The 11,094-nt window shown below is 36.6% G+C and overlaps 1 protein-coding gene across 1 annotated transcript in view; it reads left to right on the top strand.

Annotated features, from left to right (window-relative positions):
* Window positions 1-359: 359 nt before the first annotated feature.
* The window catches only part of LOC129567085 (voltage-dependent L-type calcium channel subunit beta-2), a 77,824-nt gene continuing 67,089 nt past the window's right edge, over window positions 360-11,094 (top strand). Inside the window, exons 1-2 of the mRNA XM_055443651.1 lie at window positions 360-1,006; window positions 3,643-4,312. Coding sequence (XP_055299626.1) covers window positions 4,217-4,312 — 96 coding nt within the window. The 5' untranslated portion in view covers window positions 360-1,006; window positions 3,643-4,216. The remainder of the gene's footprint in view (window positions 1,007-3,642; window positions 4,313-11,094) is intronic.

Here is an 11,094-nt window from a genome sequence, read left to right as displayed (position 1 = left end):
TTTGCACTCGTATTGCTGGGTGCAATTGAAAATAGCATGGAAAGTCATGTATATTTCCCATGCTTTTCCATTACTTTCGCTCGCACCATACACAAACTCACACACACATATGAATACATTGGAAATTGCAATGCGCCTTCGTTGGGCGCACGAGAGACACAAACGAAAAACTGATGAAAAAAGCAAGCACAAAACAGCCAACAATAACAAATGCTTCATGTTGCGATTAAATGCGAACCGTGGAAAAATGCTGTGTGTTGCAACGCGCGCGCTGCCACACATGGAATGCACCATGCAATGCACATTCACTTCAGTTAGGATAGAATCGGCGTACCTCACCGTTCATTCGTCCGATTTTTTCTCTCTTCTCGCAAAATTTTCACATGCTCACACAACCAAATGTGGCAAACAGTTTCCGCACTCTCACATTCGAGATCACATGTATCCGTGCGACAGCTACAGTCCAAAATGAAATTCAGTTAATCAATTAGCCGTGACAAACGCTCAAAACAACGAATTGTTCTCTTTTTTTTTTATTCTGGCTGTTTTAGTTTGATTGTTGCAATTATTTGACGTACGAAATTCGGGTGTCGAGATTTTCTTCACTCCGTGTTTGTGCTGTGGTTTTTCTTCTTCTCGTATTGCTGGACAAAAACGAATTTATTCACAGGCACGTGCAAATGCTCAATAATTAATTAAAAGTGAAGTGGTTTTTGAAATAGTAGTCATCGTTCGTTATCGTCGTCATCATTGTCGTTGTCATTGTTGTTGTCCACTCGCTCTCGCTCTCTTGCAATCGGTGCAATAATGGAAAATAATTTGTCCGCGTGTTAGTTTTGAATCAAGTGAAACCAATTGAATGAGTGTTACACGAGTGCGCGGATTGTGTATAGTTCCAGTGCCAGTATTTATGAGAAGCTGTGAAACAAATGTGTAAATGAATGCAATTTATTTTAATGCATTTGATTCACTTTAAATTGAAAATATATGTGGCGATGGTGTCATAGTTTAGTAACGATTTACAGCGCAATGAAACTCTCTCTCTCTCTCTTTCCTCTCGCTCCTTCGCTCGTTCGTTCTCTTCGCCCAGATTTCCTAGAAGTTAAACACTGTGTGCAATACACACAGTAAGTGGAACAATAAACAAACGGTGCTCCGATTTGAAAGCTTTGTAAACAAGGATTTCAAGTGAAACGAACACAACATTTTGAATACATCGACGGGCCGAATACACCGAATTCATATAAATGCACTTCAAGTGTGCTAGTAACAAGTAACGTTTTTTTCGGTGGTGTTGGTGGTGATGTTGGAGTTTGTGTTGTCGAACCATTCATTTCGTAAACGTATTTTGCATTGCCTTTGAAACTATTCTCACTACGTTTGCAAAATGGTGTATATCCTTAACTTTTTGCACCGTAACAGGTATTATGAAACTAATTACTGAACCGCCGTGTTTCAAAGAAATGGAATATGCTCTCGCTAATTGTCATCATCAACTTCCCGAAGCTCATTTACATTTGGCATATACGCGTCAGGGAACATATAACCCTGGATTTTTCAGCTATGAACGTCTGGATTTTCCCACATTTTCACTGATTTTCTTTTGAGCGCTGTATATTCCACTCCGCCTCCAGATTTTTGCAGTTTTGTGCGTTTCCATTTCGTTTTGTAGGTCGTACGAAACGGTTTCTGTGAAGTGAACAGTTGTTGAAAGATGAGAAAGAATAAAAAAACGCGGCAAAATAATATAACATTTTTCCAACTATATAATCCAAACGGAAAGAGTCCATTTTAAACGTGATTTTGTTTGTTTTTTTTTTCTTCTCTACAACAACCGCACAACAACTCTGTGAACGCGAACGTGAACGGCGACCAGTATGTTTCGTTTAGCATTTCTTTTATCGTCGTTCATTCGCTCATTTGCTCTTTTCTGCTGCCGCTAAGTGTGTGTGTTTTCAGTGAAAAATTTCACTAAATTATACTGCAGTGAGCAAATATGTGCAAATGTTACAAAATCAGAAATGATTTATTGCATGCAGTCTATGCACTGATTTCATTCGGCCGTTCTCTCCTGTTGTGCATGTGTTGTGTGTGTGTATACTTTTCTTCCTCTTTTTTTCCCCAGCACACAAAATGCACTCGAAAACGAACTCAAAATTAAGCGCTCCGCAATATGAATCTCGTGCTAAATTATGCAATACATACAAATCACACCTTGAAACACTTCCTCATCCGTTGTGTATTGCAAAAAAAGGAGTGTGCTGGTTTTTTTCCCTCTTTTCTTTTCTATTTGCTGGTGTCGTTCCGCTAGTTGAGTAACTTTTTATTCTGCTCGCTCATCGTCTTTCTTCGATAGCTCACCACCTTTTTCCGTCTTCGGTTTCAATTCTTTTAATATGCCTGGGGAAAAATGGTCGGACAAGCAATAAAAATAGCACTGTTACTGAGTTTTCACCGCCGTTTTTGATTTCATCGTGCTGCGTCGGTCTCCCTCGCTCTGTCATTCCCTGTTTCTCTATTACTTTTAATGAGTTGCACATGCACAACGGGGCCCGCGTCGTCTGAACTCAGCGAAAATGAAATGGTCGCATGTCTCCAATGACTGGACTTGTTTGTTTGCACTTTCAGCCATTTTTTCCCCATCCCCTCGTACACCGCACATACTAGAAATACTCGAGATATTTAGATACAAAACAAACATTCTAGATGGAATATTTAAGTATCCGTTTTGTTTTTTTCCCGGTTTTGAATGTGGGATTCATTAAAGTTTTGCATCCAGAAAATTTTAGACTAAGCGCATCCGGGATGGCATATTCAAACTACATACATTTGAGCACATTCTGCACAACGAATTGAATTTAAACACTTTCCAAAATTATCCCCCAGAGACATTATTGCGAATCGTCTCACAAGGAATAATCTCAATTAACATAAATTAAGCGGTTTCATTTGCTGAGTGTGCTATACACTTGGCACAAGGAAATGTACTGAATTTTGCATAAATCATGTTATTCCACCATTGTCACCACCCGCCACCACCAACGACGACGTTGCATCGCTACAGAAAAATGCAAATCCATTTCATTCGTTGGGCAAAACTCTCTCTCTCTTTCGCACGCGCGCGACTCAAATTATCAAGTGGAGCAAATTCGCAATCAACGGATACTTTTAGCTTGAAGCAAATTTCCTGCTGAAATTTCGTTTTCCTTTTCTTTTAATATTTTCATTTCAATTTCCGATGAATATATACCAAACTACTTGAATGCACTTCACTTCAGGTGAATTGCACTGGATGAAGTTTGTTTGGTATTTTGATCGTAACGGCATGCGGACGGGTGGAGTGGGGTGGATTTTAATCCACATAAAAGGAAAGAGCTTTAACATGCATTTTGCGTTGTATTCAGCACGGCTCCTGTTTACACAGCTTAGTATTCATAGTGAGAGTTTGCCTTGTTGACGGAGAGAGAGCGAGAGCGCGAGAACACGAGAGGATGAAGAGAGAGAGAAAGAGAGAGAGAGAGAAAGAGTGAGTGCTTCACATTGAACGCCACTGTAATTTATATGTTTGCGATTGCACGCTTCAAGCGTTTGTTCAATGCAGATTTTTGCATATGCAAATAATAAATCAATATTTGTATGTAGTTAGATGGAGTGCATTGTGTGAGGCTCTTGTAATGAACTCGCTGACGCTGCTATTGCAATTAGACTAAAATACAAATATTCAGCGCCCCAATTTTCCATGAAAGAGACGCAAACAAGAACAACAGCAACAACAGAAAACGAACCAAATCACATATCGAAGCTGGTAGCACGCTCGTTTGCAGCGAAAAAAAGTCACAAACTTTAGTTTCGTGTCGCTGATTAAATATGCATAAAACCGCTTTTAAACTGACCACACAAATTTATAAAAGTTGTGAACCTGTGTATTGATTACATCGAAACAAAATTTATTAAGGTCATGAAAAATTAATGAGTTGAAGCAAACAAGAACAAAAATAACAACAATAACAACACACACACACACACACAGCTAGTAAATAATTTATTCGGTGAAGTTTTGTTGTTGGTGAAAATAAAATGAATTTCATTTGAAATTCGCTAGCTTCCAACTGCAGGCGAGTCGAACTTTTGTGACAAGTGACTCGGTTTGTTTTTCTCCTCGAAAACACTCAATCGTTAATGTGCACCGTGTATCCATCAGCGTACTACGACCAAAATGAACACACGAAATTTGGTAACATCGTTATCACAAACTCTGGACACCAGTTGCACGGATTTTCCCGATGGCTTCGAGGAAACGCAACAGCTACAGGTAAGTCTCAATGTTCGTCATTTTTTTCTCTTTTCGATGGTAAATTAAAATTTTCTCTCTTCGATGGCAAGAGAGCTTGATCTCATTTTGCATTCAGTGATGCAATCTCGTTATTTCCCGAAGTAGAGAATGTTCAAGGGATGCATCAATTTTTGTTTGTTACAAGCAATTTGCTTTAACAAGTGTAAAATTGAATTGTTCTTTTCTGCAGCCGAAGAAATCTATTCTGTCGGCTTGAATGCGTCTTAAGCAGGCAACAATCCTATCGATTAACATCACAAATCGATAGCTTAAGTGCATTACGGGCACGGTATACAATGAATGGGAGTGGAAGAGAGAAAGTCAAGACCAACATTCGATTGTTAGCACGAACGATGGGTGCGATTACTTGGTGTTTTCGAGTAAGGAATATATATATCCCATGTCAAAACTGGTGACACTTATCCGGCTGCAAGAATTTTCCTTCATCATATTCGTGTTCCATATTCTTGCGTTGTGTGTGTGTGTTGTAATAGTCTTTTCACTTTTCCTCAATCTCGGTTACCGGCCTCAAACAATCGATTCGATGGATTATTATTATCATCGCATTGCATCTTTTGCAGCCATTTCACTTTATATACTACTTGTGTGCCATTGTTCCATGTTGAACAAAAGGAAAAAGTTAAAAAAAAAATAAAATCGCTTACACTTAACGTCGCTGACAACACACAAGATGAAGGAGAAGAAAAAAAAACTCGAAAACTATTATGAATTCAATCTTATGCCATTTAGTAATGGTTGGATTCAATACGTATTCTTACAGTGTAAGAATATTACAGAAAGAGATGGAGAGTGCAATAGGAGCACCGACAACAAAATAACATTAAGGGATGATCCATAAATTATAAAAAAATCAAAAAACCAATAAGTGAATGCCGTACACACACAGAAAAGTAAGTTTGAAATGGTCAACCAAATGGTTGATAAATCGCTTGAAAAGTATTAATAACAGTTTTTTGGAGTTTATTTGAAAAAAAAAATGTGTTTTCTTCTTGTTGATGTCCTTGTTGAATAGCAAATGGTTAAATCGAGATGTTAGTTTCATCACAGCAAGACTTACAATCGAGATCATCGATGACGATTCCCGATTAAATTATTTGAAATTTTCTTCTTGAAAAAAACTTCAAAAGATTTCATAAACAATTGAAAATCAATTCGTTTGCCCTTTATTGTTCGATCAATTGGTGAGAAATGGAAGAAAAGTGGTGTTTCAAAATGGACAACGCTTTCTCTTGATATGCCAAAAGTATTGAATTTCTTAAAAACACCTACTTTTCAACAGTTTTATTGAAATTTTTTATTCTCTTTGAAAATTGTTCATTAAATTTTACGGCAAATGTAACCGTTCGTTAGAGTTGGCTGTTTCATTTTATCTGGCATTATTATTATTATTTATTTGGTTTTTTCATGCTTACATATAGTTGTACAATGATTGAGATTTACTAATTTAAATGACTTTAGAATTTATGACCACACTTTACACGGAACAATATAAAGATTTCTTTCTTTCATCATTACATGTTATGGTATATAAATAATTTACCAGTCCATATATGTACATTTTTAGGACCAAATATTTATGAACTAAATAATACGAAACGCCAAATACAAATGATATCGAGCGTACTAATCAAAAGAGAAAATAATGAGCAATGCTATCGTGGCAACGGCAACGGTGGCGGCTGTTGAAATTTTGAAGAAAAAAAAAATCACTAACCGACGAGAGAGAAAGAAATATTCACACATTGCTTGAAATAAAAGCCGAAATATTCGTAATTAATCCACATTTCCGTTTATAACAACTTCAAAATATGGATGGGTTATTTTTTTTTCGCCGCAAACTCAATGGAATTACTTCTTCTCTCTATATGTTTTTTTCGCCATTAGAAACCAACTGAAATTGGTTGGAGTAAATTGGCCGTTTGTTTTCATTTGAATTATTTTTTTTTGTTCGTTGGAGAAAAAATTAACGCCGGGAAAAAATGATGAGTTATAATAAAACCATTAAATGTTTTCTCTATCTCTCTTGAAACCAAGTTATGTATGTGTGTGTGTGTGTACTCCAAGAGCGCGGAAAAATTCGATTGAGCCATCATCGCATCGCGGCTGTGCCAATCGTGGCGCATCATGTATTTCATAATTAAACAATTAAAAGGAAGGGAAGAACAACTAACTGCAAACAAATAGTGAAACCAAACAGCAACAGCGGCAGCGGGTCAAATGTATCGAGTGCTAGTGCTCACACACTTTTTGTATGCTCTTTGTACCATGCGATCGCTCCTAATTTATTTTTATTATTTACGATGTGAGCGTTTTTTCGTTATTTTTCTGTTTGTGTTTTTCCGTCTAATTCAGTTTGTTAATTTTGAGGTAAATTGGCATTTGTTTACGGAACGCAGCAGTATAAAGAAAGAAAAGAACGATACGCAGATAGCAAAAAGCACATGAACCACATTCGAAATTTACAATATACGTGGTTTAATGCTAGCCGCTGTTTCTCTCGCTCTCGTTCTCGTTCAGGAATTGAAATATTGTTTATTGTCTTGTTAGTTGCGTTCACTTCAATTTAATTATGCTTTATCCAGTCCATTCATCGTGAGTGCGTTCTTATTTTTATTCTATTTTTTTAACGGGGCCCCGTTTATTTTTTACAGTTTTATGTGTGTTTAAACAAAAATTAAATTGGATTATATCTAACTCGATGTCTCTGTGAACCTGTGCTGGGTTCGCAGTAGCAATTGGCATTAGAACCATTGAATATTTCCGCTTGCGTTCGCCGTTTCAATGGCACAACGAATTTCGGTTGTTTGATTTGTGCTCAATTTTGTTTCACATTACACAGACATTGTTTGAAACAGACGAAGAAGAAAACCAGAGAAGAAAAAAAAACTAACACAATTTGACTTCAGTTCGGCGAAATCTCACGACTTTGGGCGATAGAAAAGTTTGATAACGATGATGTTATTATATTTTCCATTTTATAGAAGTTAAGATTTAATTTAATTTAATCAAATGAATGATGGAAATAGAAACAACGGCCACACATACACACACACACACACACATACCGTAAAAAGGTATTTCGGTGCGCATTGGCCAACCGCATTGACCTTCGTTTTTATAATGGTAATATTTTCAATGGAATGGCGAAGACGTTATCCAACTGAGAGCTAACACACACATGCACATAATGAGATCCGTTGAAATGTAAATCGAAAAGCAGAAGAAAAAAATTGGCAATGCAAAATTCGTGTGGGGACATTCGAAAATCGAATTCCAAACGCAATTGAAGGATAAATGATATTTATGAGTTGAATTTCAATAATTTGCGGTCTTTTATCTACGTTCGATTGCGTGGCCAATGGTATTGGCGCACTTTCAATCGCATTTGATTCACATTATTGCTCATATGGAATAACCATAAAGACAACCGTCTCTTTTGCTCTCTGTCTCTTATCTAACAGTCGAACTGACTCCTTGCATGTGTATGTGTGTGAGTGTATAAATAAAATATTAAAATTACGTTTGTGCGCATTTAGATCGAGCAGCATCAGCAGCAGCAGCAGGTAACAAAAACTTATGATCTGATGAATAATGGAATTCTAAATGAAATTTCTACTTTCTATGCTCTGAATGCGTCTCGCATTGAGGCAGGTATGCGTTGTGCAAACCTTTTTTGTCTCTCCATGCTTGTGAGTATGTGAATCGAAAAGGAATATAACAGAAAGAAAAAAAAGTAAAATGAAAAACAAGGAACCGAAAAAAGAAAGGACAAATAACAACATATGATGACATGTGGAATTCTTTGCTAGCTTGACGATAGTAGGCGAATACGATGCATATGTCAAGCGCATATTTTTTTGGTCGGTCGGTGGGAACAATGTTCATATAGACGTGCGCGACACTAAACATCCGTCCTTATCAAATGAAAACCATTTTGTGAAAATTTAACTATCCCATATTCAAGGCATTAATGCGAAAATTTGCCAAAAAAAAAACTGATATCAAATTAGCTAATTAGTTTTGTGCGGTTGTGGATGACTGCCTGACATTTTCTTCTCGTTTTTGTGCAGATTTGACGTCAAAATGGATGAGCACTTAGTGGTAGTAACCACACGCTCGCGTTCGCTCACGCTCGCGTTCGCTCCAGCAGTCGATGCATTTTCCGACGTTCGCTCAAAATGATGAAGACAGATTATCTCTTACATTTGCAACCACCAAAATTATATGTATCCATATTGTGTGGTGGAAATTCGAGTTGACAACGAGAAATGTATACGTAAATGTGAGCCATCTTCAACCTTTTCAGCAATCACTTTCAATGAAATTCACCAAAAGAGAGAGAGAAAGATTTTATGAAATTGAATCGAATCGGTCAATAGCGTTGGTGTTAGAAAAGAAAATGGTCAAAAATCAGGTAAACCTATTTGATTCAACATTTTATGTTGAACAAACGGCGTAATTTTTCAATGCGTTAGTTATTTGAGCAAAAACCATTTCTATTTTGTACACAATCGTCTTACACGAAACCATTTTCCTATATAAATATCCCTATCTCGAATACAATTTATCTTGGTCCATTGTTGGCATTTCGGTTACATGCTCATGCGGCAAACACATGCGCGCACATATTACGAGGGCCACATTTGAACGTAGCCAAACGTTCGGCATCAGACACACCAACCGAAAATCATACACAATTTAAACCGATTTCATGAAGAAAATGTACTTGCAATCGGCTTCGCCTCGGAAAGTGAAATAACCGAAAGAAAAGGTACCGAAAACGGCATTCGGAAAAAAAACATGCACATATATTTATTTTATAATGTACAGTTGAATACTTAGCATTGACAAGGGTAAGAAATATTTCTTAAATTTTTTTTCTCTCTTCTATGTCGTTCGTGTACGATTCGTTGGCAGGATAGGAGAGAAAAAAAATCATGCATTAAAGTGTATTTTCGTTGTACCTCATCTGAAATTCGGTGATGAGGGCAAATTCGTATATATATAAAAAAAGAACAATCCTAGATATATGTGTATTCTTCATTTTGGCCATTTTTCTATACACACACACACACGCTAGAGCATTTTATTGTCGATGCGAGTATTGGCCATACACTTGATTCGATTTACAAGTTACCCGCATGTGTTTCTTCCGTCTCTATGTTGACCATCATCGTAACGAGCTCAAGGGAAACAATGACGAAAGAAAGAAAAAGAGAAAAGCATACCGCATGAACCTGTAACCAATTCAATGGCGATGAATCCATTTAATGCACATTAAAAATTAGGCATTTCTTTAACTCATCGGAATGGCATCAATTACGTCTGACTCTCGAATTGAATCCGTCGCCAACTTTCTTTCTTTTTTCTCTACGTACAGGAGCCCTCCTTTCTCTGCGTAAAAAACTCTCTAGTCTAGATACCTTAAAATAAAGTACAACAATTACTCGCCGACACAAAAACACACATGTAGCCTCTATTTTCCCCACACCGGTACAGCATAAATACCAATATTTTCTCATCATCGTGTTTATTATTTTAAGGAAATGATAAAATAAATAAAATTTAATGCTCATATATAAAGAAGTACCCGGTTCTCGTCGAGGGTTCGTTTAAAAGTTGTGTGAGTGTGTTGATTTTATGTTGAGAATATTTTTGTTATTCCATTTGGTTTGGATTTTGTTATGTCTTTTTATTTCGTTGTGCTTTGTTTTACCTGCTTTGTGTAGCATGCAATGTGCACCTTCAATCTCGTATGAAATCACTTTAATTTCAAAAGGTAATGATGGCTTTTCGATCATCCTCGTTTAAATGTGGTATGACTTCATTCAACGCCAGTGAGAGATATTTATTTGTTTTTATATTCAACGGTCTTGATTATTTATTGATATGAGAAAAAAAACTCGTACTTCCCCTTCATATTCAGCGTCGTCAAGTTATACCTTGTGCTGCCCGAGTCAAAAAAATTTAATTTGACACGTAATGGCAAAAGAAATTCACGTCTAATTAATTTGATTAGCAAATTTTCGACATAAAAACGTAATGAACTCCCAATTAACTGGCAGAGGAAGAAGAAAAAATTTATTTTTAATTAAATGCAAACCTTTTGGCACAACAAAAGACTCTCTTCGATCCCTTTATAATCACAGTAATTAATCGAAGTGCTGCTCGCTGGAATGGCGGTGAGTGCAAGTGAACCAAAACCGTCAATCGAGACCAAAATAATAAGAAATAATTACTGTTGAACGCGCGTGTCCCATATGGATCCAAACATCAAGACATAAAAATTAATCAAAATGATTTATTTTTAATTACAACCGAAGAAAAGAGCAGACACACACACAGCAAAAAAAAAAAAAAATTCGAAAAGAATTTATCGGGGCAAAAGGACGTTTATGGATTAAATGCGACTGATACGTTAAAAATTGAAAGCAGAAAAAAACCTGTACTCGTCTAATGAAATCGGCCCAAAATCACAATTTTAAATGATCCAGATGAAATACACACAGACAAAAAAAAAACAACCGAGAGAAAAGGCAAAAGCATTTTAGTTTAATTGGGCTCATTTAAAATTCACTAGCCTTACGATAACATTTCAAAGATAACGACAATGGTAATTATTTTGAATAATCTTACTCGAAACTGTGTGAGAAGAAGAAGGAATGAGCGTGTGTGTGGAGACCGTATTGTCCAATGCACCGTAGTGTCCAATGTCCATTTAGAAGAAGCAATTTACCCGA

Source organism: Sitodiplosis mosellana, unplaced genomic scaffold (assembly GCF_009176505.1).
Source record: "Sitodiplosis mosellana isolate CC-2019 unplaced genomic scaffold, AAFC_SMos_1.0 Smas_scaffold_5, whole genome shotgun sequence".
Lineage (NCBI taxonomy): Eukaryota > Metazoa > Arthropoda > Insecta > Diptera > Cecidomyiidae > Sitodiplosis > Sitodiplosis mosellana.
Note: the sequence above shows the minus strand (reverse complement) of the source record. Positions and strands in the feature narration are given on the sequence as shown.